The sequence below is a fragment of the Antennarius striatus genome, chromosome 14, assembly GCF_040054535.1.
Source record: "Antennarius striatus isolate MH-2024 chromosome 14, ASM4005453v1, whole genome shotgun sequence".
NCBI lineage: Eukaryota > Metazoa > Chordata > Actinopteri > Lophiiformes > Antennariidae > Antennarius > Antennarius striatus.
In genome coordinates, this window is record NC_090789.1 from 17,587,344 (window position 1) to 17,614,227 (window position 26,884).

The window sequence follows — 26,884 nt, forward strand, 5'->3', positions numbered from 1 at the left end:
ACATGTGCCTCATGCTATGGCTCACACTGAATAAACCTAATCTCATAGATCTTGATGGAAACACAAGTTCTTTTTCCTCTGGGGTGTGGCTGTAGAGTGAGTGTAAGAATCCAGGACTTCAATAGTTTTAGTCAGAAACCCTACATTCTGTGTGATATGTCTGCGTGAGTTTGTTCTTAACAAACTTCAAAATTATGTTTCTGTTTTCCCCACATTAACATTGTGTTGTTTGCACAATAGAGAAATAAACTAGTGAAAAAAAATAACCTTGCTTGTGTTTTGCTTGGTTTTTTATTTTTGCTTCTGGACACTTTTGGTGTATTGTTCATGATTATTCATTTACATTTCCCCAGACTGAAGCAGGGAGAGTTATTTGCATACTTTAATATAAAGGCATTAATTTTAACAGCTGATATTGAAATCTTAAAATGGTTTGTTGTCTGTTTGTATATTTGTGTGTGCAGATTGGTTGCAACAACTGTACTTTGATAGCACTTTAATGGATCTTGACTGCGCAGTATCATTTCTTCCCAGCCTGCTCTGCTGGCGTCTGGCCCCCGGACCACTCAGGGGTAGAGCTGCTTCAGGTCCGGTATCTAATGACTCAACTCCACAATGGGAAGAGTCACATCCCAGAGAGGGCACGGAGGGCGTGCTGCTGCCTCCTCCTCTGATTGAGGGAGACACAACACTTCGGTTCTGACACTGCAGTGCTGAACAGCTGCAGGAGGGCCTGAAACATGGACTCATGTAGGTGTGGAGTCTGACGGCCCACCATGATCACGCTGACATTTAAAAAGGAATATTACATTTGTAACGCAGCTATTTGGATTATGAGCATTACAATTTATTGTGTGGTAATTGAAAATTAACATTTTTCTAATGAAACAAGAATAAAACTGATATAAAATCTTTAGTCAGGACAGTATATTGGTTTATTTTTTTTACATTATTACACGTACTAAACCACCCAGTACCACATAAACTATTACAAACTAGCAGAAGCAGAGTGTATCGAGCTGAACCAACTGTAGTGGTCTTAGAACGGCTGGTTGTTTCATTAAACTTTTAAAGTTACACCTCTATCTATTGGACTTTATCTGTTTTTTTAAATAAACAGACGTCTGTGTTTTTGCGTAGCCCAGAAACATACGTTGATGGTACTTTAATCTGGTGTGTCAGAAGACGTGTTCATTATAAGGATGGATGGTTTTTGTCATTTCTCGTTACAGAGTGTAATCTCTGGATTGAGATGGTGTTTCAGGCGTGGCCTGCCAGCTGGTGTGTGATATTTACTACCTGTCATCACCAGGGCCATCTTTCACTGGCTGTGAAACGCTGAGCTCTCCTCTCTCTCTACCGACGCTGTTTAGTCTTTGGCTCAAGTTCCTTGAATCGGTGTGAGGAGGAGACTCCTACAGGCGTCGGGTGAACAGTGTTCTCATTTTGACGTGAGCATCTGGGGAAAGATACATTAAATAACACTAATTATGTTTTTATTAGATGTTTTGGCTTGGTGAACACCAAGGGAAGCACGTAATCCAATTTTGCTAGAATAATGTTCCACATTTGCAGGTAAAAAATTTGAAGGGGTTTGGTTGGTGTGTGCAGGCATCGCCCTCTCCCTAATCAGGTTTGCTAAATGAAGGTTAATATGGACGTGTTTGGTGTTAGAGCCATTAAGAACCAAAAGTTCTGCTAAAGAGCCTCAGGGTGGGGAATTAAAGTCCTCTGTGACCACAGCAAAGTAAAAAAAAATCGATTAAACAGGAAGGGCCTGTGACTGTGTTTTTGTGTTATGTAGATTGTTTTCCTCATAAAGAAAACCACTCAGAGTGTCTTTTTGAGCCATTTGTATTAAAAAGGAGCAGTTGAATAATTCAGCTAATGTCTGAGTCTATTGGAACCTTAAAATTTAAATCTGAGGGTCTGATTTTGGTGGATTTTTTTTTAGTATTCCCCCTCTTACAGACGCTGCACCTCTGTTTATTTCCTCACTCCTGCCGGAGGGGACCGACTCTGGATTTCTGATCTGCTCAGCAAGCTTTAAATGATTGTATATTGATTGGAAAAGTGCTCATTACAGCCGCTCCCCCGACCGCCCACACTCCCTGAATACTTTCTCCACCAACATGCTGCTATATTATGGGATTCTCAAAAATATGTCAGTTTTTGTGATGCACATGTGTTCTGCATGTGTGATACTCACTCCTGACCGGTACAGACATACTGGAGGCCGTCAGCAGAGAAAATAAAATCTTTTCCAGGTGATTTACCTAAAAAACTCTGTTCAGCTTTGATCAGACTTTCTATTCCAAAAAAATAATACAGGTATTAACTTTTAATTCACTATGAGTACCACAGTTTTTTAAACTTATTTCTGAATTCCATTGATATAATTTGTGTTTTTTTGCCTAATTTGCATCTATTTGTCCTTAATTATAAAAACCACAGTCAGAGCTTCAGATGAGTAGAATATTTCAGACATGTGGCTCTGAGAAAATAGTAAGCGTGTTCACTGCAGTGCTTTTAAGTAGTCTGGCCACTAAACAGTCAATTAGGAGGAAGATGAACCACAGGCAGGAAATGGCATCGACTGAAATGTGAACCAGTGTGAACCTGATGCATGGCACCACATGACCTTTGGCCCTCTAGGGCCCTAGTTAGGCCCTAGTTGTTCGATGGCTGACACCAGATGTTCCATTATCTCTAGGTTCTTCTGGAATCATTTTGGAACAGGGTTACAATTGATCTCTGTCTAAAAACAAATACATAAATAAATAAATTTGCTCCTCTTTCCAAAATTGCACCTCATCCTTGAATGACAAAGAACATGTTAAAACATAAACGTAAATACATTAAAGTAATTAATAGTAATAAAGTAATTACTTCATCATGGCTGTTCAAAAAAAAATCACGTTTGTCAGTTCAAATGTTTAATACAGTCGGAGCTACCAATGGGCAAAATAATCCCACGCCGCTCTGAAGATAATATACAGCAAATGTAGGATAATCTGGTGAAACATCCCACTGTAATATTGTGTTTCTGGTTCTACATGAAATCTTTCATGAAATCATGTAAAGCTGAAGATTTCTAATTATGAACTCCACAATGTTCATCCAGCATCTCCATGGTCGACTGTGATTTTACTACTGATTGGCTACAACCTCATAGTGGGGTCCAGAGTGATCTTGGGGGACACGGACCATTAATGGAACCAGAGGAGCCTCTCCATGAGCTCTCTGTACAATCAGAGGTGGGACTGACATTTATGTTGAGTAAGCATGATTTTCAATGAAGATGCAGATTCGCTGTTCAAGTTGAGTTGCAGAGTGATGCACCAGAGTATATGATGAAGACGACTACAGGCCCTAACATACAACTGTGCTATCCAAAATGAAAGGGGGTGTTGTTAGGGGACAATAGGCCGGTGTGTGTCTACAGGAACAATATACTGAATGTTTCATGAACTTTTCTCATGTTTTTCTAAATATTGAAAAAATGTATTGCTGACAAAAGATTGTAATATCATATCTCATTATTTGTAACTCATTTCGTTGGCGAGCCATTTATTGATGAGCTGTGGACAGGCCCTCTTTTGGCATGAGCGGGCAATGTTGTGGTAAACGTTCAAGGAGACATTGACATGGTAAAGTTGATACTTTCACCTCATTTCAGTTTTATTTCAGGTTAAGGAGTTTCACTCTGGTCTGTTTAGTGGCTCCTGTGGTCCCAGTAAATTCTTCTTCTTTTGATTACAGTATTTTCTGCACTATAAGGCGCACTGGATTATAAGGCGTACCTTTAATAAATCGTTTATTTTATAATTTATTTCATATATAAGGCGCATCGGATTATAAGGCAAATATATCTGTGAAAAAAAACCATTAAAATAGATTTAAAAAACTAGTGGCTGTAGTTGCGCTATCCGTCCACTAGCTAGAGCATTCATGACTGTGAGTACCTTTAGTGAGCTGTGAACGACCCCTATTGTTATTTCAATGAGGCCATTCGGAGCCTCAAGGAAACCTGATCACTTGATCACTTTGCCAAAGAAGTCGACACGCATATTAAAAAACCTGACATTAAAAACTGGTTAGATTCATTAGGAGTGGGCCACCCAGTGCGAACAGAGCAGATTATCTCCTGATCTGAAGTTCGAAGCATATATTTAAGCTCCGACGTTCGTCTTCATTTATTAATTAAATATTGTTTAAGCCTGTTGTACAAGCCTGAATGCACCCCCCTGTCCCCCCGTAATGTGTTGTTTCAGGTATCAACTACATTTGTAAATCAATCGCAGCACACCCGTTGGCACCTTTGTCTAGCAGTGACTCTGCTCTTGAAATTTCAGAAAAGGCTGTAAGTTCAGCTTTGAGGGTCTTTCATTCACCTTTATACCAGTTTCTCCGTGTGTTTCCACAGACTAACAGAATGGACCGTCACTAGATTCCAGATGACAGCACAATGGCATTTTTAAGACCAATTCAGTTTAAAGTGGGTTATTTTCGACGCCAAATAGTTAGGAGATACTGAGATCAGTCAGTCAGTCAAACGTTATTAATAGAATCGTTGGAAATTCCCTGTTTTACTATGGAGTGGTAGCCAGGTACCGCTGCTACCCCCAGGCTCAGGCTGCTCTGCCGTCAGGTCAGTGAGAGTCGGCACTTCGGCGACGCCCCTTGACTACCGTCGTTAGGGGGCGTAGTGCCTTTTGAGGGTGCCCCCTGGTGCGGCATGACTGCCGACCAGACTGTCGGCTTTTTTTCTGCGATCTTGTTTTTAACCAATACTAATATTAATATTAATCCATATACAAGGCGCGTCGGATTATAAGGCGCACTACGGGATTATGAGAAAATTATAGGCTTTTAGGTGCGCCTTATAGTGCGGAAAATACTGTATAGTGTTTGCAAACAGCGTGTGAATGTAATACTGCCACCTACTGGTGGTTTTACTGCACCTAAAGGGAAAGACATTTTTATGATAAATTAATAATCTTGTATACTGAATGGTTTTTTTGTTTTTTTTTAGCTTTTAAAACTGATGTCCATCCCAAGAAAATAACTTTATTTCAAACCAGTGTTTATGGGAAAGATTTAAAGAAATGCCATGAAGTGTTGTAATCAGCAAGTTTATAATGTGAGCTTTGAGTGAAAGGGCAGCACGGGGGGTGGGTGGGGTAGTTGTGTAGCAACAAGGAAATAAGAAACTACAATTTGGAGCTTTCCAGAATCTGCATTACAATAACAGGTAGGGTGTAATTCCAAGAACCAACACCCGCCCACACACACACACACACGCACACACACACAGACGATGGCATCTGGAGCCAGTGTGTGTCAAGAGAGGCGGAGTCGTCACAAAGTCATTGCTTGAACGTTATTGATTGTGTTTATCTTAATCATTAGATGAATGGATCGCACACGCACACACACACAAATACACACACGCACACACACACACGCACACACACACACACACACACACACACAGCTATAATTTCTTCAGAGGACGCTCACAGCCCTGACATAAGGAAGTGATTTGGAAGTAATTAGTGGGGATTTATTTTATAGGCGTTATTAGGGATTATTTGTAAGTGTTCTAAACTGTGCTTAACATTTGTGTATATTGCTTAAATAAGAAAATTGCTGTCAATTTATAGGTTCCTAAAAATTGCTCTGTAAACCCAACCCGTCTGAAGCTTCGGGTCACCTCTGCAGCACGAATCATTAAAACAGAAGCGTCTGTGGTCCGGGGGAACAGTTTCGACAAAGGGGAATGCTGAGTCACCATCGCTTTTGTCCTGAAGAATAAGAAACAAACTTTTACCTTCAAATCTATGCATAGTTTTTAACATAACATATGTCATTCCAGGACATGAAGGTCTTTAATGTTTAAAAGTGTGTTGTACCTTTCTTTTTCTTTTTTTTTGCCTCTCGGTCCAAACCGTCGTCTATTGCCCCGCCGTGCACCGGTTCGTCCAGTCACTGTTGTGAAGCGACGGTGGAGCGTGACTGTTATTGGTCGAGGCACCTCCCTCCACACCATGAGGATGAGATGGGACAACTTCAGGGAGGGGTGGTGGGGGAGATGGAAGGGACGGAGGCGTGATCCTTTCCTTCACATTTTCAGCGCTTAGAGGACCTGAGTACGAGCGGTTTGAAGGGAGGACGACTGGGAAAGAGGGAGTGAACAAAAACACTGAGCTGCCAACTCCTTGGGCAGCGGCACAGCGGAGAGGGAGGGAGGGAGAGAGGGATAGAAACAGCCTGTGGTTAGCAGAGAGACATTGGCATCCTCCAGCGTGGTGTTCCACTGGTGAGCCGACGCTGCAGAGCTCAGACTGGACTGTGTGTAGGTTGGACCAGAGACGGAGCATGGATTCTGGAAGGTCTATCCAGCATGAGATCAGCTCTCTCAAAGGTACTCCTCTCACCTTTTTTGAATATCTATCTTCTTCAGACTGAAGTCGTCCCATCCCATCCTTTCAGGACTAGCATTCCTCCTCATGGTCTCTCCCAGGTGATGACGTCCTCATTGTGTGAACGCAGGGTGAAGAAAAAAGTTCTGTTTTGAAGGTTTCACCGCTGATTTAAATGGAGGGCTTGTAATCCTCCCCCACCACCACCACCACCACCACCACCACCCCGGCTCGCTGCATATTTGTCTGGATAAAAGGAATGAAAAGCTTTTGTTCCCGTTGTCCAGGCATGACCACGAGGGGGTTGGACTGCGGGTCGGGGGGAGTCGTTGTGCTGAGGTGGCATGTTTTACGAGTGCGTGTGGAGATGCTGCTGCTGCTGCATGCGGCACATTGAACGCGTCTGCGGCAGATGTACGACAGATGAGCTGCAGCAGAGCGGCTGCTGCTGCTGCTGCTGCTGCTGCTGCATCACCACGGTTACAGCAGTGATACTGCTGACTGATGCTCCGCCTCTCCTTCAGCGATTGGACCGACGGTGAAAAAAACTCAGGGTGTAGCATCTTTCTTACTGTTTGCCCCATCCCCATCAGTTCTCCTCAGGTTTCAGTAACTCTTTGGTACCGTTTTTAATGCGTTTATTAGATTAACAATCAATGCTACTCACATGTCCAAGTCTGATTGATTATGTGCATCTGCATGCGATGTGAACGCACCTGTTCTTTAACAACAGATGTGCACATTAAGACGCTTTTGCTCATGAGCAGCTGACTACCAGCGCTGTTGTTGGAATCTCCCATTTCTGGTCATTTGGTTTGTCCATGTTCATATTTTGAGTTTATTGAGCTCAAAGAATTACATTTAAAATCTAAAGTTAATGACCTTCTTGCCTTTTACATTTTGAGGCTATTTCCTGAATAAATGCTTTCATGGAAAGTTCTGGGAAATACTTTTGGGAAAGAACATAGTTTTTTTGAGGTTAGTCTGCAGTGGTTTGGCGTATTGAAGTGAGGTAACATGTTGGAACGTCTTTGGAGGTGTTTGGGGCGTTCAAGGCAGGCCTGGGGAGGGACGTGAAGAAGTCCTACCCATCGAGTCAGCCTGAGAACGCTTTACCCAAGGCTCCGGAGACAAAAGCCGCCTTGCTTCGCCGAGCACGCCCAATGGAGTTACTCACAATGTTAGACGCTGCTACTGACAGAGCGCTGTTCACTTCATTTGTAAGCATGTCACTTCAAGACCATTGCCCCCGCTGTCGGTTCCAGTCACTTATTTTAAGGCCAAAAGTGTTGAATTGTATTGTTTTATCTGCCGCTTTTCATGCTATCATGTAAACCTCATTTGCATAAAAAAGTTTCAAGACATGACAAAATGTCAAGAACAGAATTGTCACTTTTGACCTCCGTTAAACTTTAACGGTTGTGAAGCTTGGCCATTTTGCCGTCTCGTCTGCAGCTCTGTGTGTTTGAATACTGCGTCTGCGCCAAGGCCTCCATCTCGCCCTTATAAGCATGTTTTCACAAACACCCCACTGTTGTGGCTGTCGCGTTCTAAAGGTTACGTGCCGGTGAAAGGAAACCAAGGAGATCTTGTTAAGATGGCATTCAGGGCAAAGGTCAGCGCACTTGACCTCTGGGCCGTTTAATGTTATTCATGACAAAAAGGCAAAGTAACTTCCCAACATTTTGGGAGGCTCATGCTTGAATTCTGCAAACACATTGTTGGATTGAATATTTAAGGCTACTTTAAGTGTACAATAAAAAATGGTAACTAAATTTGGTAAAGACATCAAAGAACTTGAAAAATCATAAATGATATTATCTTGAGTTGAAACGTAGTTTTGGTCACACTTTTGACCTATTTATTTTTGGACAATCTGACCAAAATAAACAGTTATTTTTCATAATAACTAATTTTTATGGGTCAAGCTGGGTAGGGAAATATTAAAACCAACATTTAGAACCCAACTTAATGTTGCTGATATTAATTGATTGAGTTAATACCTAACCCAGTACATGCACTTGTGGACCGACCTTCGTAAATACATGGTGTTCAGTCATGTGTTTCCATCCTGTCTCCATAGCTTAAGGCTGCATTCACTCAAAACAAAGGTGCATTAAAACCAGCGTAGGTGACACGAGAGCAAGCCCTAAGCCACTGAATGGGTGTCAGCCAGAGGAGTTAATCCCTAACAACAATGTTGTACCCAGTTTGGGCTTGGTTTAGTGCATTCACAGTAGAGGAGTACAGATAACAACATATACAGAGTCCTGTGGTTTCATTATTTGCGTCTATGGGATGTTGCTGATGCCTACATCCTGTCTGCATTTCATGCTCAGTGCTGAAGGTCTCATATGTCGCGCTACCAGTCGAAGTAGCAGCGGTGTTCGGTAGCTCTCAGGACCATAATAATCTATTTGAGATTCTAGCTTTGAACGACAGCCATGTTTCAGATTCCTCACCTGCTTCTGTCCAGCCGATGCTGTGATTCACTGCAGATGGGTTAGCGGAGTCCCATAGTGCAAACATGTGCACTGCACGAACAGGCGTAGGGTAAAGAAGCTTCAAAAAGCATACCTGACCCAGATTTTCATCCAATATTTTAAACATATCATGCAATTCTGCCCTTGTCCTCTGCTACACCAGAATATTTTAATGTCTTTAATTTTTCTTTCTTTCTTTCCCCCAGTTGTGACAGTATTTTCTGCCACCATCAGGTGATAATCTGCTGGTATCAGTTAAAATCTGCGGCAAACAAAAGTTTTCTGTTTCTTTTGTTTACAATACTCAGTATTGACGACTATGTAGAAATAAACAATTTAAGTGCCAAACCAGTCTTTCAACCAAATGTTTAGGTATAATAACCCCTAAAATACCATTTGTCATTAATTCCGCACTCACTCATTTACCTGATCTGGGTTCTGAAATCCAGTATGAGTGCATTATGGGTCATAATAATCCCAGTAAGACTGGGATAGCCTGCATCAAGGCCCATATTTCACCTCCATTTCAACACTGAGGGAGAACTTGAGCTCCCGTTACTGGAATAATTCAATATGGGTTGATGTGGGCAGACCATAATATCTATCACAGCAGAACAACTGCAGGATGACATGAAAATCACCAAAGTGAATGTTCGCCACCTAAAAATGTTGTAAAATGAAGTGGCTGATGATGCAAGTCACACTATTTGTGACTTTCCCATGATGCTCTGTCTTTGTGGTTTATGTCTGCTCCAGCAGGTTGGTTCAGTCTTCACAGTAAATTTACAGCAGTTTTTCAGAGCTGTCACTCATGCCCTTGATAATGATAGTAGCTGCACGGCCTCCTGACAGCTGATCTGATTACATGATCTCATCATCTTCAGGGTTCCTGTAATTCAGAGAGGCAACCGCTCTCATAATTTGGCACATCCTCTCCAATCATCTAATAATCCCCTACTTGGTGGGACCTAATTAAACTTTTTATGGTTTGTTTTGTTAGGGAGAAGAGAATAGGTTGGGGAACTTCAAGCCGACTGAAATTAAATAGCTAAGCTTTAAAAGGCTCCTGTAACTGAATTCTTCCAGGAGTGTCCAGAGGGTGGCGCTATTAGTGAAGCCACTACAGGTCCATAAACATTTCCAGAAATAGCGGAGGCCTTAATGTCTTTAAGTGCTATAACGGTACTATTTCCACCACTATTACCATGATAGCAGTCTTTTCATTGCTCTTTTTGTATCTTTCCACGTTTGCTGCCAATTTGCACGTGACGAGTTTTCACCCAATTTGGAACAAACTGCACTTTTCTAATTGTGTTGTTTTCTTTCTCTTGGTCATTTTTCTTCCAGGTAAGTGACTGCCCCGCATTCAAAGCTGTGGTTTTGGTTCGTCTGAGGTGACGGGGCCGGCCTGTAGGGTGAGCTCTACCCCTTCTGCCCGGCACATCACAATCTGGTGGATAGACAAATGCCAGACATGCAGATGACGTTTGGTTTGCAGCTTCAGGTTTTGTCTCTTTCCCTGTCTTTCTTTCTCTTCCCTATTTCTGTATTATTATTTTTTTAGAGAAAACTTGCACCTTTTGGTGAAAGGATGAATTACACATAACCAACCAGTCAGAAGGTCCATTTTATTTGTTTGCTGGATGCTTTGTTGGCAGGACTATGCAACAAATAAAACAGTGGAAGAATGGTGTAAGGACCAGGAACCTATAAATCTTTTTTTTACAGAGCTGGACAAAGGGTCAGAGTTTTTTCCACTCCCTTTAACACCATGAGAAACAGCTTTTTACAAGTTTTCCCCTAACTGCCCAAAAAGTGCTGAAGTTATTTCCGTAAGACTTTGTGAAGGGGTGGAGAATAGCATGGTTAGTTAAACAGATTGGTAAGATTGTTCCACCTTAGCAGAGGTTTCAGATTTTTATTTGTTCAAATTCCGTTTGCCTGTTATTGAATAGATGTTTTTATCTACAGTACTTAAAAAAATGTTGATCAAGTTCTCGTCTTCTTTGCTTCAAAAATGTCAATTTAGTGATATGAATGCATATGAACCTTGCATTTTCTTTTGTCTTGATAGGTTTTTCTTGTCATACAAACCTTACATCTACGTACGTATGCAGGGTGTTTTACATCCAAACAGCAGCTAAAAACCCTGCTCCTGATATTGTTCTCATCCTTTCCACTGATAGTTATGTTTGTCAGTAATTGTAAGTTATAAATCCGTCGTCCGTGTGCCGTTTCCAGAATTTTGCTGGCATAATAGCAGCTTCTAGGTTGTGTTTGTCTGCCAACCCTCGCCGCACGCAAAACTGCCAAAACTGCGAGTAAGAAAACAACTCTTTCATCATAAAACCTCCTCTCTGCCAATCTACTCCAGCCACATTGTAGTTATTATGCATTTTTCTCATTTTGCTGCAGAGACTGGGAGTGATGTGGAGGGGGGAGGGGGGGGACTACATACAAGTGTATCCGTGAGGAGCTGAACAGAGGGGAGGTGAAGTCTGAGAGGAATGGATCGTTTAAAAATAGCCCCTTTCGCTCTGTCACGGCTGGGTTTGTGAGGAAGGAAGAGGAGATATATACGACTCCTCTGAAGGCACCACACACTCATCATACTGACAACGTGGCCCCAGGGCCCCCCAGGGACCAGAGAGAGCTGCAGCTATAGGAGTGTCATTCCATAGCGCCTTTAAGTTTAGTTCTTGCTTATCTGGCAGTCCAAAGCCCCACAGTGGATATATTACATGTCACACTGAAGTCTTGTGACCGTTGCTGTTTTAGTTTAAAGGCCTGTGACTATTTGTGCTATAATTTACTATTTGACATTATTGTATTCCATTTGCCAGTGTCCGTAGGAATCACAGATTTCCACTCATTCTGAAATATATTAATGAAGTTACAGCGGTGCCTCTACTTATGAAATTAATTGGTTCTGGAGGAAATTTCGTAAGTGGAAAATTTCGAAAGTAGAGACGCGTTTTCCATGCAAACGCCCTAATCCGTTCCAAGCCCCCCAAAAATTCAGACATAAATGTTTTATAAAGCAAAAAAATGCATCAAAACATGTAACAAATACATGTTAGAATTAGATTATTACACAATAAATGAGAGTTGTGCATTATGTAAAAAAACAAAGAATAGAGTAAAGAATAAAAATGATGGTCATTTACCTTTTAACTGCTGTCCTCATTGTTTTTTGCCCTCTTTGGTTCATGCCCTCTTGCCCCACCATGAACAACAGAGTGAATTCCAGTCCTCCTTCTGAACTTCTCCAACCACCCACACGATGCCTTAAACTCCTTAAACTTCCTTTTGTTTTAATAACGTGGTGATTGTAGATGCATTACGGCCATATTCATTGGAGAGATCAACCAAACGCATCTCTTTTTCACGCTTTTCTATCATCTCTTGTTTTGTTTGTACAGACAAAAAAATTCTTTTCGTCTTTTCTTTTCCTCTTTTCTCCGTCACGTTCTTGGGGTCCTTAGTGAATACTCTAACAGTTAATATATTTACGTTAAACTATCAGAACACCTCATGGGTCGAGGGCCGAAAGACGAGGACGCTGCATAGACACCTATCTAGCTACACACAGAGGTCCCTCTTAGCCAATGGGATGCCAGGATGCAAGGTAATAGCCAATGGCAGAGCAGCTATAAGAATGTTGCGTTCAGGAACCTGTGGGAGCTGCGGGTATCAGCCCATCCTGTATTTTTACCTTACGTAACTCAAAATTTCTTTCGTAACTAGAGGCAATATTTTGCTGTTGAGGCGTTTCGTAAGTAGAACATTTTGTATGAAGAGACGTTCGTAAGTAGAGGTACCGCTGAGTGTAGTTAGGTTAATTAGAATGTACTAACTGATGGTGGTATTCCTCCACTAACCCGACTTGGGGTGACTGGGTTCAGGTTTATAGACAGGAGATCCTCCTCCTTCCTGAATCTCCTGTTTTATGATATTTTTATCATGTGAAACCCCCCAGTGGTTGATCAGGGTTATGTGGTGATGAGCCGCAGAGACTCTCACTTCCAAGAAGACTGTCTGTTTGGAGCGTTGTCAATAGCAACGCTGTTCTATATTTACTCAAATTTCTATGCTGTGTCACATTTCTATGGTTACAGACATTTCTGGTTGGCCACACCTTAGCAGACATTTCTGATGACTCATTGCAGTCTCCGCTCTCACTCTCTATCGCTCTCACACACACACACACACACACACACACACACACACACACACACACACACACGCACGCACACACACACCTCCCCTGTTGCCATGGCGCAGTTCCTCTTAATCAAATGATGATCCTATCATCAGATTTGGTAAACTGGAAACTTCAGACTGCAGTCATCCATTAGCTGCTTCCCAGTTCCACCGCTGTCCTTCACCCATCTTTCAGACAAACTCGGTTCTACGATCTTTACAGTGTTTCTTAGTCTTTATGCTTCACATAATTCTATCATTCTATCATGAAGGCCTGGTGGTTCTGGGAAAGTCACATGGTCCTGTGAAGCCTCCATTAGCGTTCACCTCACTTGCTCTCAAACAGTTCCTGTTCCAGCTGCTTTTATCCTCACATACAGTGTGAGTGACTGGTGTTGTACCAGCTGTGGTTTGTGTGTATTTTGTGATGGCTAACATCCTGTTGTTATTAAATCCATGATGTAAAAAATAATTTTAAAAAAAAATTGTTATGCCAGAGCACTAACTTTATATTCACAGAGGAGGTTTTGTTTTCACCAGTGTCTGTGGGCTGGCTGCTATTAAAGAAGAAACTACTGAAAGGTTTCAATGAAACTTGGTGAAACGGCTGGAGAACAGACGTGAATCCAGACAAAGAGATGGATTCAGGACTTTCTGTAACAATGGAAGAAAAGCTCTTGTTTTGAATTATATGAATTCTTTTTAAATAATACATGGACCTTCGTCTATGGGTTTTGGCCACGGTCACCATGGATGCTCGACTGTGTGTCACTCTATTTTCTTTATTAAATTATTTAACAAATTATTTAATAAATAATGTTAAATGTATATATAGTTGTTTTTTTTAATTTAACATTATTTGTTAAATACTTCAACAAATAATTTAATTATTTGTTAAATTCCATCTATGTTAATCATTTTCCCCCTAACTTGAAATGTTGTTTGTTTTTTTAAAAGTAAAACCCATTAGTAGTTAATCAGTCTTTTAATTAATGAATTGATTTCTGACCCAGTTAGCATTGGCTTCACACTGCAATTTTACAAGATCACCTTTTGTCGTCATCTATGGAGGCTGCATCTCTCAGTGATTGATGATCGATTGGCTTAACAGCTGATAGAAATGAACCATATTGTTGTTGTACTATTGTCATACTATGGAATCACCAGCAGTACAGACTTAAAGCCCAGTATTCAAGACTAGCTCAAATGTGCAAATTTTCTCCTTATACAATAATCATGCCACATGCGACAGCGAATCCATTTAAATTGATATCTTATGCTGTTTTTCTCCTTCTGTTCATTGATGATTTTAGTCAATTTTCCAAAGTACAGACAATCCAAAAAAAATATTTTCGCAATGTAAAAAAAATAGAGATGCATATGGATTACATACTACTCCTTTCCAAAATACAAACTTGTATTCAAGACATACAAGGCAAATATCTTAAATCACTTGCAGTTAAATTTACCCCGGAAGGCAGAGCTGTTATTCTGCCAGAAGCATTGAAAGGGTTTGTATTTACAGCAGCTACTGTGTGCCACTGTGAATTGTCCTGACTCTTACACCATGGCAATGAGCTTTCATTGAAAAGGTGCCCAATTTCTTTGTTTGTTTCAGGCGAAGGTTGACCGTGCTGGACTAGACATACGGTTACCGTTTTCACCAAGAAGGAGCAGAAAAGGCTGCCTGCTTTGTGATTTTTATGACACGTTTGAGATTCTACATTCTCCAGTGTATTAATAACCATTTATTTCTGCATACGGTTTTGTGTAGAAGTTTTTTTTTTTTCACTGGATGGCCTGAAATGTCTTTGTAGCTGAGAACTTGATGGATTAGGTTAGACCAGGTACGGACTGTTTAATCTCATTCCAACTGCTGCAGGGTTCAAGGATCCACCCGAGTCTGTTGTTGCTGCTGTTTTTTTTTTTGTCTGATGTAGAGCCACAGGACAGGTAATAGAGAGCACATGGAGATAAAGTTGTGTTTCCAACCTACGAATCAACGGAGACTTTAAGGGTTGTGATTGATCTGAACACAACAGAATTCTTGCACGGTGAAAGCTCTCGTCAATCATAAGCGGTTTTTTTCTGCCATGCCAGTAAATAGTCTTTAAAAGACTTCTTAAAGAATGTTTGCAACGCAACCCTTTCATTTCTGATTAATTCTTATTCTATTGCTTTGAATCAATCCAAATCAAAATACCAGGGAACTGGCATCACCTTCTGTCGTATGCTGGAGCCCCATCTGGAGCAAAAATCACTTACATTTGTTGTTTTTGTTGGGGTTAACTTTATCTTTCAAACACATCCTTTTGTATTTCTGCAGAGTGCAATGCACCCGTCATAAAACCCAAAGTTATCTAATTATTGGCTAACACTCTCAGACCTCCTTGAATGTACAGTAATTAAAATTAGAGCCTCTTTTAGATGCAGCTATTGTGAAACATAATTCCCCGAAGACCATTAATATTTCAACATTCATTGTTTTTTTTGGTAGAAAGAGTGTTAGAAAAGTTATGTCAGCTAGTGTATAATAAAATAGTTGCAGTGGACCATTAACTATTAGAGAGGAAACTCCCTTTAATAGAACAGAGGCCAGGTCTTTTACTATAAGTCAAGACTAGATGCTCTGTTTCAGACTGTTGCTTTGTGAAAGGCTATGTAGTATGTCCGTTATTTGGATTGCCTACTTATTATGGGATAAAAGTGGAAAAATTGAAGATGTCAGTGGAGGGCATGCTTATAAAAATATATTTAAATTACAAACTGTAACCACTTTCTGCAAAAAAAAAAATTAGATGTATACACTCACTGGAAACTATGGTGGTTTTCCATTGATCATTGTCAGAGGAAGCTGAGGAACAGAAAACAAAGACACAATTGTCTTTTCTGAAAGGGAAGAAATGCCTTGATGGCCTTTCCACATTGTAAGACTGAAGCGTCGGCTTCTTTGGCATCTGGGATATGACTGAAAAGAAATATGAGTCTGATGGAACTCCCAAACTTTGGTAACGAATAGTAGCTATGACATTTTATGTTGTATAATATATGTTCCATCCGTCAGTGGTTCCTTAAAAAGAGGGATGTTCATCAAAACGTCTTGTTCAATCCTATCAATCTCTTGCTTTTAAAAGTTGTGATCTGCTTCCAGCCGAGCTGTTCTGTATTATTTTGTGTGACTGGTGGTTGTCTCTGATGACTTTTGACGGGGTTTGTGTGTCATCACATTAAGTTGTTTTTTTGCTTTGTTTTTTTTACTGTCAGATCTTTGGATGCACTTTATCTGGTTTTTTGCCAAAACAGCAGCAGTTCCTCGTGACACTGTGATTCATAGTCATCAGTTTTCCTTAAACCAAAGAAAGTTATGCTCTCTGTCAAAATGAAACTATGAAGCAGCAAAGACGTGAAGATGTAATAATCAACAGGGAAATAATATTCCTAACTAATGTCAGGCCTGAAGCAGACACCTTTATTTTGCTTTAGAAATGTACAGTATTCCTAAAACATTTATAATATTGTTAAAAAAAAATTTACTCAGTTTGATTAGATAAAAAGAATCAAATATTGACAAATTAAACAACACACACACACCAGAAAAGGATCAATAGTCACATAGTCTAATATTTATAGGCAAGAGTTTTACAATGAAATACATATTCATTTGCAAATTTATAATTTATTATGAACTTAATAAATATCATTGATCAATTATCTGTATCTGTTGTAAATGAGTCTAAAACTCTAAAGCAAATCATTTCTTTCTACAAAATATTCTTGCAGTACTCATTACTTAAGCAGTGTTTTGGTGTTTTAGTGCCTCTTTCTGTGCCGACATAAGGAATCCCATTGGACACAGCCTCTCATTTATATATATATTTATCTCTGCTGCAGATGTTTATTAACGCAGCTTGAAATGATTAGAGCTGACATCAAACAGGAAGCTGTGACTAACATGTTCATATCCTGGACTGTCAGACAGATGTAGCAGATCGATGCTGTAGTGTGTTCAAATAGTATGGACTACATGAGAACACACACACACACACACACACACACACGTACCACATGTCTGGTATTCCCATGGGGAGACTTGACTTCAGCTTTATAGTGATTACATTACATTTACAAGTATATAATTAAATTACAGTAATACAATTTAGTTCAAGGAGAACGGGGCATGAAATGAACTCTATAACCACTAAACTGGGATCTAATTTAATTTAAACATTTTGTTGTCTTTATGTCTTATGCAAATTTTCAAATTTGTATCTATTTTAAATTTGCAAATTGATGCATAATATACTGTATACAGTATTGTGCAAATAAGAGGGTGCTGTTGCCCCCGGATGAGCTGGGGTCTCAGCCGTCCTGTGACATTATTTCTGCACATGGTGACTATTAGAACAAACCATCCTGTTATTTCTTTAATAAATCTTTACAGAACATGTTCGCTTGATTAAAAAAAAACGACGTATTTTTCAAGTTCTACAAATTTAACTGGTAGACTTTATGTTAATACGCAGCCTGCTTTAGAACTTTCCATTGTCAGTGCTGATACATGACTAAGCGGAGACTGGGAAATGTGAGTCCTCTTAAGCCGCACTCAGCTTTTCCTGCCTGTGTCTCCACAAGAAGGGCGAAGCAGCAGAAGCAGCCCAGATGAAAATATGTGGCAGTTGCCACCTTTCATCTACCCCTTCGATGTTTCAGCCCAGCCTGCAATGAGCATTAACTCCAACATTTATAAAGACCATAGTGTGTATGAAACACAGCAGCACACAGAATTACCAAGCTGCTGTCTTCATTGTGAATTTGATAAAAATACCAAAGAGAGATCATCAAGAAGCCATGACAGCTACGATGGAAAAGAGTTATACTAGAGATTTCATGGAGGCTTTGATTCAACACGGCCAAGGTAGGAAGTCTTCATGTTCACAACAGTTCTGTCTTCTTACCAAAAGGTGTCAGCACCGAAGTACTGAATGTTGGGTCTGAGCTCGAGCCGATGATCGGGGAGGATGCAGCAGGTATGGGTGTGTCTCGTACCGCCGGCGATCAGATAACAGAACAGGACAGAGTGTTTTATCTGTGATTAATTGGCACCATGTGGTCTGAAGTGTTCTTAAAGCTGTTCCCAAGTGGGTTAAATTTATTCTCTGATGTACAGCAAAGTGTTTATTTAGGGAACAGTAGTGAAGCAAATTATAGTTCACTACTTCACATTGAGGACCTTGACATGTGTACCACCCACGCTGCCTGGCAGTGTCTGGGATCATGTTCCACAGTGTGAAACCTAGAGGGGTGTGGGCTGTGGAGGGGCTCTGAGTGGCTGCTTCATGTCTCTCCTCTGCACAAAACCTTTAAGAGTGAATACTTCACAGGGGATCACCGGGCCTGGGTGGGCTCAAAATGTGATCAAGTGATTTATGTTCTTGAGTAGTTAATTTTAGTTTTGCAGGGTTTTTAAAAATTTTCTGTAGAGCTGCAAATAATTATTCTTTCTTTGCAAATTAGTTTTTGAATAAATGATTGTTTGGTGCAGTATATTTACACATGCGATGAATCTGACTGGACGTTCTGGCTCACATAAGATTCTACAAAAATCTAAGCATAAATGTAAAATGGAACTAAAGTGGAAATACTTCCTATATACATGATAACTTTGTGCAAATATTTTATTGTTGCACAGTTGTGTGAGAGTGTGCAAAAATGTGCAAAAATTCTGTTTAATGTGCCAAAAACCTGGAGTATGTTAATGTCTGACATTGTTTCTGAGTGACTGGTCTCATTTGATTATTTATATTCTTTGACTTTTTGACACGTTAATCTCTTAATCGTTGGATTTTCCAGCTCTGTTTACCATTAGTTGAGCTCTGCTTATCGTTCTACTGCAGCAGGGTAATTAAAATCACAGCTCAGCACAGCTAAAAGAGAATAAAGGTATGATTTTGGCCAAAATGAAGGTTACGCAAAGACACTGTTGTATATATATAGGAATATGTTACATCAACATATATTTTAATTCTGAACATGAAAATATCCCAGTTTAAACCAGTGCTGCACCAGTTAGATGGTGTGAGGACATGATTATACTGTCTCTGACTTTTTTCTTTTTTAGAGCTTCCACAGAGAAGCCTTTGTGAGAGTAACTTGCTGGCAAAAAAAAAAAAAAAGTCATGCTTTCCGCTCTTTGTTTAAATCCTGTTTAAAACAAAAAAAAAAGGGGGGGGGGGACCATGTCCATGGGAGTTTCTGCAGCCCCGCACATGGATTCCAGTGGTTCCTGTCAGAAATCACCAGGCATGATGAGATGATGTTTCCACTGAGGAAAAGCCTCACAAATTCTTAAAACTCTTCACGCTCACTAGTTTTTACTTCCCAGCAGTGCCTCAGCTTCTCTCTCTCTCTTTTTTCTTTTTTTCCCGTGCTTTTTCAGCACGCCCCCCCGGTTTTTTATCGGAACAAAATGTCGTTAGGTCAGCTCTGAATCCCTGGCAGTTCAGTATTTTCTCTTAAGTTGTGGAGCTGCTGAGCAGGGATGGACTTGTGCTGCTGCTTCTGTTGCGGACCGCCACACGGTAGGTTCACTTTTAATGGAATTCTGTAATTTTATTCATTATATTTGAACATTTGTGCATGACATAACAGAAACACACTACATCAAGTTAAATTTCTCACATTTGGAATGTCATGTAAGGACAGTGCTGCTCTTGGCATCACCATCTACAGAAAAAAAAAAAGAAGTATCTCTGACATTCCTGTCATGACTGAAACAATCCTACCTGTGGGAGGCATTTTGGCATCATAGAGACGTTTTTAACTGACTTTTAAAGATGATGGACAGTCATGTGAGATTCACCATCTTGTGAAAATGCACAACATGCATCGCATTATGGTAGTCGGGCAACAAACACATACCATGTGAAGAGAGTGGGAGTGGGTCGACTCCTCCCTTGAAGGAGTGGTGGAAGGATTTTGTTTCCAGACGTCTGTGCTGCTCCCTGCATTCAGGCTTCACTGCAACTAATTGGTGTTTCCAGCTGCCAGTTTCTAAGGTTTTTTTGGCATCTGGTGGACATTTTCAAACTGGAGGCACATGGTTTCACCCAGAATGAACTAGAATCACACAGTTACAATCACCCTTTGTCTTAGCTGTGAGTGCATGTAGCCGAACTTTTTGACAACTTTTTCGACAACTTGAAACGTATATAGTCTTTAAAAGGCCAATAATTCAGAAGACTATTCTGAATGGCCGTCTGTAACTAATTTGAGATTGCACCCCCATCAAAGGTAGCTAGAGGTCTAGATTGTAAATCTATTTCTGATTCTTTATAGAGCACGATTGGCCCGTGGAATTGCATCGATGTGAATGCATGATCATGACTGTGGTGTTGGTGTCGGGTTTCCACGTGGCTTTGAAAGTGACTCTGTGTCAAGTACACACTAACTTGTGTAGTCTGCTCCGTATCCCGACAACAGAAGCACACTGTTTTGACTGCAGTGAGACGCGTTCACTGTCCCACAGTTGTGTGCGTACTGTACTTTTGCAGGTGCAGTTATGTTGTGTCAAACATGTAGAGTTCCAGCATAGCTCTATGTGCTATGAGGTAACATTGATGACAAAAGACAAGCAATCACCCTGACAATTACGTTAACAAGAATTTACTGGAGATGGTACAATTAGTACATGTAATTATACGATTGACAGGTCCCAGAGTTGCAGTGACATTCCCGTCAGGGCTTCAATAACAGGATCCGTCCTGAGGAAAATGAGAGGTCCTTCCTCTTTAAGAGACGTTTAAAATGTTGCCACTTGGAGAGCTTTCAACCTTCGGTGGTAGCTTATATAGCCCGGTTGTGCTTTCCAAACATAAGGAAGCCATTAGTGTCTTGGAGACATAATGAGAATGAATTGAAAGCAAGTGGAAAAATAAAATGTGGAGGCATGGCCATATTATAAACACTCTGAAAAAAGAGGAAGGAGGTTGGATTTGGACGGTAAATCATGATGGAAAAAAAAAGAAGAAAACTACAGAGACTTCATCTGGTCCAAGAAAACCCTATGGAGTGAATGAGTCAGAAACCTTCACCCTGGTTCAAGGTGGATCTCAGTCGGTTGTATTTCTTATCAAGGCTCAAGCCGTGTGTGTGTGTATGTGTGTGTGTGTGTTACATAAAACTCCCTCATATATTATTAACTCCTGCAGATAGGCTGCAGCACGCGGGGAAAGCAGAGAGGCAATTGTTGTAGAGAAGAACCAGTGGGGTCACTTGGAGACGGACAAGACTTCTTCTGAACTCCTTCAAGGATACAAACTGATTGGTGTTGGAAGAGTTAAAACTATTTTTAATGAATACAACTTTGAAATAATAAAACAATGAGTGGTTAGAACAGAAATCAAGAGGTTGTTGTAGTTGTACGGGAAAAAGGAGGAGGGAGGGAGGGAGCCACTTCAGCCAGAGGACTGAGTCACAGGGAGGGAGGGCTGATCTTTCGTTCTTGTCTCTCTCTCTCCGAAAATTCGCGGACAACTTGGCTGCAGCGCTTGTTTTAAAGTCCACGATGGCATCACACCCCTAGGCAACCCCTCCCGTCCTCCCCTTCACACACCCCCCCCCCACACACACATCACCTTTCACCCCCCTCCCCAGCCCCTCCACCTCTCCTCCGAGACTGGGACTGTCCACTTTGTAAAGACGCCCGATGCCGGCAAGCCCCCCTGGAAATGTGTTCCCAACCCTCGTGGTTCTGGGACACATTGTCACCTTACTTGCTGTCTGGCAGTGGAGAATACGCAAGAAGCAAGGTAAGAAAAGCGGGGATCCTTCCCAACATGCCTCACTTCGGGCGGCGCTGCCGCCTCCACAGGAAGTCAACTTCAGAGTTTGGTGTTTGCCGATAGATTGTCTGTGGCGGTTCCTCGTCTGTCGCGTCTGCTCTTCTTGTCCAGAGTCTTTTTGAGTGTGCAACGCTTCTCGCTCCCCCCCCCCCATTCTTTCCTCGCACGTCAACGTTTCCTGTGGTATGGAGATGGCGTGTTAACCCTATAAATGCTGGATGTAACCTGATGACGTAGGAGGTGGAGTATTCTAGCCGTCTGGGAGGTTTTGGTGTCGTCCAGGACTCGGCGTCAGCGTTACTACCTGCTCTGTTTTTGTGTTTGAATGGTGTCATCATTCATATTTTCAAGTTTTGTCTTTGTGATTCTAGTTTTTATTTTTTGGGACTTGATATGAGTTTAGCAACTTTAGCATGCAGAGTATATTAACTTTGTGGTTGCTCATGGATTGTTAAAAATCTTGATCAACCGGTTGTCTTCTTTGACTGTTTTGAAAGATAAAGATATTATCTGTAGCCACCAGACATACCAGGGGGGAAAAAAACAATTACTCTTTGTTGGAACCACTGAAAAACCTGAAGGTTACCTGCTCTTAATGTCTCCTGGCACACCTCATTCTGGCTTATTGTACTGTTGACACAGCTTGTCACGATGGTGGCAGTCTAACACACCCCGAGGCAAATCAAAGAACATCTAGCAGACGATTGGCGGTTGTGGATGAAGGAAAACTGTTTTATTTTTCCGCTCATTGGAGTATTGTGAGAGGCAATTTTGGCTACTAGACAAAGAAAACAGCAAGTTCAGCCTTGACTTTGAGGCAGCCAAAAACAATAACATAGCCTTGAGTCTACCTGTATGCAGTCTGCAGGCTAAATGAAGGTAACTGTACTGTAGGACCACAAACACCACATATTGGATGTTTTGCTGAAGTGAAGTTGGACATTTCTCCGTAATCTCTCCCAGAGATCGAGGTTGGATCATAAATCCGTTTCAAAGGAAGTCAAGCAGGACACACCTTGAGTTAATAAGAGTAGTTTGCATTGTCACCAATGACTTCTCTGTGTTTGTAATGACAGGATATGTAATGTTCAAAGTAGATATGGGTGACCAGAACAAATAGACATAAAAACTTTCTCCAAGTACAAAATAGTGATAAAAGGCCTTTATATATAAGCCAAGAAAAAGTTTTGTTTTTTTAATACAGCAGATCCACCGGTGGAGGGAAAAGGGCTTCCAGGATGAGTGGTTTGACTGGAAAATTAACTGGCAAACATTGAATTGCAAAACAAGGCTGCCGGCTATCTCTACCTTGAGTCAATATCCAGACGATTTGCATATGAAGGGATCTCTTCTCAGCTCCCAACCTGCTGCGGTGCTGACAGTATGTCTGCGTCCTGTACATCAGCGACGGTCGAGTTACCTCTCCCCAGTCTCTGTTTCTGCTTTCATGGTGTATCTTGAACAGAGGAGGAACGTGTTGATATTGATTTTTTTGGGGGGGGGGGGATGTGAGGTCATTATTTACATTTGCAAGTCCGGTAAGAGTCAAAGATCCGCAGTGTCACGCAAACCTGTTCACCCACTATGACTGTTTCTTACTGGGCCAACAAGGTGCCTTTGACACAGTGGGAAGGTTAAAGTGGGTAAAAGGGATTGTAGTCAGAGCCAGGTTTTAAAAAAAGCCACACATGGCGGCTGCCTAGTGGTAGTAAACTCATCTCTGGAGACAGCGGACTGTGTGTCCTGGATACGGCCATAACAAACCGGAGGAGGAGGAAGGGGGTGTCAGGTTTAGCTTCAGGAGGCCCCAGCGGATCCTCTGGACCTTAAAGGAATCTGAGTGTTGTGCAGCTCATTAAACACTCGTTTACACCCACTTGTGTTTCTGCAAATCACAATTTCTTCCAGAGACTTTTTTGAAACCCCACCTGAACCCTCTCCAGTGTCCCTTCGTCTTTTTACTACTCTTTGCTTTTTAACAGTTTTTTTTCCCTTCTCTTCTCTTTCTGCTAATGATTTTTATTCTGGGGGATTTGAATGCTGGCATTCTTTTTTTTTCTTCTCCAGCCCTATTCCATCCTATTCATCCAAATGGACACACCCAAATCTGCACACGCATTCACAGAGGACTCACAAGACTGGCGTCTCAATTCGCATGCAGAGTACTGTATAGGATCGGGTTTAGGTGGCTCTTGGTTTGTAGCTGTGACTCACTTTCCAGTCTCCTTTCTCTGTGGTAACAGATTTATAGAGGCAGAACAGAGCAGTGAAAAACACATGCTGTTATTTAAACATTGAAACAATGCACACCCACCCTGTCCCTATATTCCCTGCACAATGGCCAATGGAGATAAAATACATTGCTGGCAGCCTGGTTTGTCAGTACACTGTGTATCTCTGCAGAGGCAACCATATATCCGTCATACAGTTTCCAGTTAAAACTGAATGATTTAAAAAAAAAAAAGAAGCAGACTGGTATTGACTGGTGTTTCATACATCTGAACATATTCAACGAAAAGCAGCTTTAGCTTTTGTGCAGTCATATGCAAAATATCAAAAACGACTGTGTTCCGTTTTTGCGTTTGTTGATTCACAAAACTTTCAACACGCAGCAACCAAGTACCGAGGAAGTGCCCTTTCCTATCAGGAATTTTTGTCTTTTTTTTTTTCTTTCTGTTTCCATGGTTACAGTTTGAGTTTAGGCTCATTCTGTGAGTGGGATGTGCCTCAGGTGAAGGCTTCCATATCAAAACCTGATAAAGTTTTTTTTTTTTTTGATGTTTTGGAGATATTTCTGTATTGTTTTGAACTTTTCCTGAGATAGGTAATGAGATTTTTCTGATGCAATTTGACTGTTTGTGAACAGGACAATTAGATGTCATACTAATCGTCGTCATTCAGATGTAAATCCTATAAAAATATGTCTGAGACTGATGCTGAAAGTACTCAAACCCCTTCAACAAAACACTGAAATAAACAAGAGCGGTATTTAAAGAAAAACACATGTTCGTGTCAAACATGTGCACAGATGTTCACGGCTACGGAGCCACGAGGTCTTTTCTCGTGTTGCACAATTCTGCAAAAAGTTTTAGGAATTTGTGTTAAAGAAGCTTCTAGCAGCTGTGAAGAACAATCTTTAATGTGCTCCCCCCACCCCCTTCATTTTCTACTGGTTTTTAATTAAAGTTTACTGGAAAAACCCAACCCTTCTGCTTCTTCAGGTTTAAATAGCTGCTGGTGAACACGGTGTGTTCCAGTGCCACTCAAACAAACAGAAGCTATTTATGACCCTCAGCTGTTGTGGATGTGAGAAAATGATGTTTTATCACTAGTGGGTTAATGTTGCACACGTGATCTGCAGACATGCTCTGCCTCAAATCACTCAGTGGTGTAAAAAGTGAAAAGTTTCTCTCTGGAAGTAGTTAGTTATTTGTTGTAGGGTGTTTAGGGATCTGGTGGGTTATGTAATCGTGGGAAAAAGCACAGACAGCCACTCATGCTAAAATAAGAACGTAGCGTGGAGTCATCTTCAGTCTGCAGCCTGTAATCCCCCGGACTGTTCCCCTGGGGGCCCTGAGGGACGTCCCTCCCAGTTTACTTTAATGGCACATCGCTTTTACGCATTACGCACGAAGGTGACAGCGGAGCGCAGCGGCGCAAATCTCTCCAGTTCATCCCTCTCAGAAAGAAAGAAAGAAAAAAACCAAACAAAGGGGGCTGGGCTTGACACAAAGAGTCTGCAACGTGACACGACCCTCTTGTGTTTTCCCTCTTCATGTGTCCGGAGTAGAGGAGTGAGGGAAGTTTTCCATGGTTGGCACCGCGCAAGAGCAAAACTCGAGTCGAGTAGGGGTGGGGGGGGGGGTGTTTACTGGAAGTCCGACGCGCTCTGCGCGCCACAAGCTCTCCGGGATGGCCGGAGTGGAGGAGACGCTCCCCGCGGCCGGGGCCCCCTGGTCCGGAGAGCTGCAGCCGGTATTCCTCTACCGACGGACGGATTACATCCACGAAATGCGCTGCGGAGACGTGGGGTCTCATCTGTACCGGCAGATGTGCTGCGCTGGTAGGTGTCCGCGCTCCGCCGGCTCCATCTCCTTGTGAAAGGAGGAGGTTCTGCGCGGGAGGGGCTGAGGGGTTGGGGGCGGGGGGGGGGGTGATACAGTTAACCTTTTCCATGCCTCTTCCCAAACAGTGAGCGTCCAGGAAATATCTCAGCAAAGAATTTATATCTGAAAATTTAAAGTCTCTATTACTGAATAAATGTTGTTCTACTATAAAACTTCGGTGTCGGAGCAGTGATGATATCCATCAGGGATGTAGAAGTTAATGGAATAATCATTTAGTTGATTTAATTACCAGAAAGCAATGTTTGACCATCTGAATGATAAAACCTCCTGATATGGGCTCTGTACTCTCTGAATGAGTGATAGGGTAATTTCTTAACTCTATCACTGTTTTTGCTGCTTTGTCATGGCAACCACTATCACAACTCATTCATTCCCCGTATATTATTAACCTTCTTAAATATAAGGAGCCACTAATGGACCCCCAAGTAAACCTTTTTTTTCTTTTCCTAGACTGACCTTCTGGTGAGGTTTCCAGTGAGTTAGACGTTAAACCGTAGAAGATTAACCAGGATCTTGTTTTTTGTTGGATTGTAGTGCAGCGTTTCCAGCAGAAGAGGGAGGTAAATAGTGAGGAATGAGATCCTCCTCTCTCTGATTGGTCTTGGCTGTTAGATCAAGGCCACAAATCCAGCGACTATCTACTCCTGGTATTTTCTTATCTGTAAGACCGTAAACACAAAAACAAATTCATCTTTTAAAGCACAATCAGCGAAAAGGACACCTCTGGTGTAAAAAGGGAATCAGACTAAAGAAGCCTTTATAATTATTACTGACATTTTGAAAATAGATGTTAAACAAAGTTACCG

General features: G+C 41.4%; 1 protein-coding gene across 5 annotated transcripts in view; it reads left to right on the plus strand.

Moving 5' to 3' along the window:
- The window catches only part of LOC137607865 (plectin-like), a 73,159-nt gene that overhangs the window by 10,954 nt on the left and 35,321 nt on the right, over positions 1 to 26,884 (plus strand). For 2 of the 5 annotated variants that reach the window (XM_068333894.1, XM_068333897.1), the window contains exon 1: positions 25,881 to 26,014. The exons of 2 other annotated variants lie outside the window; for them this stretch is intronic. In XM_068333894.1, the coding sequence (XP_068189995.1) occupies positions 25,963 to 26,014 (52 nt within the window). In that variant the 5' untranslated portion in view covers positions 25,881 to 25,962. Of the gene's footprint in view, positions 1 to 19,634; positions 19,690 to 25,880; positions 26,015 to 26,884 lie in introns of those variants that run through there. One more of the 5 variants, XM_068333896.1, reaches the window with a different exon arrangement.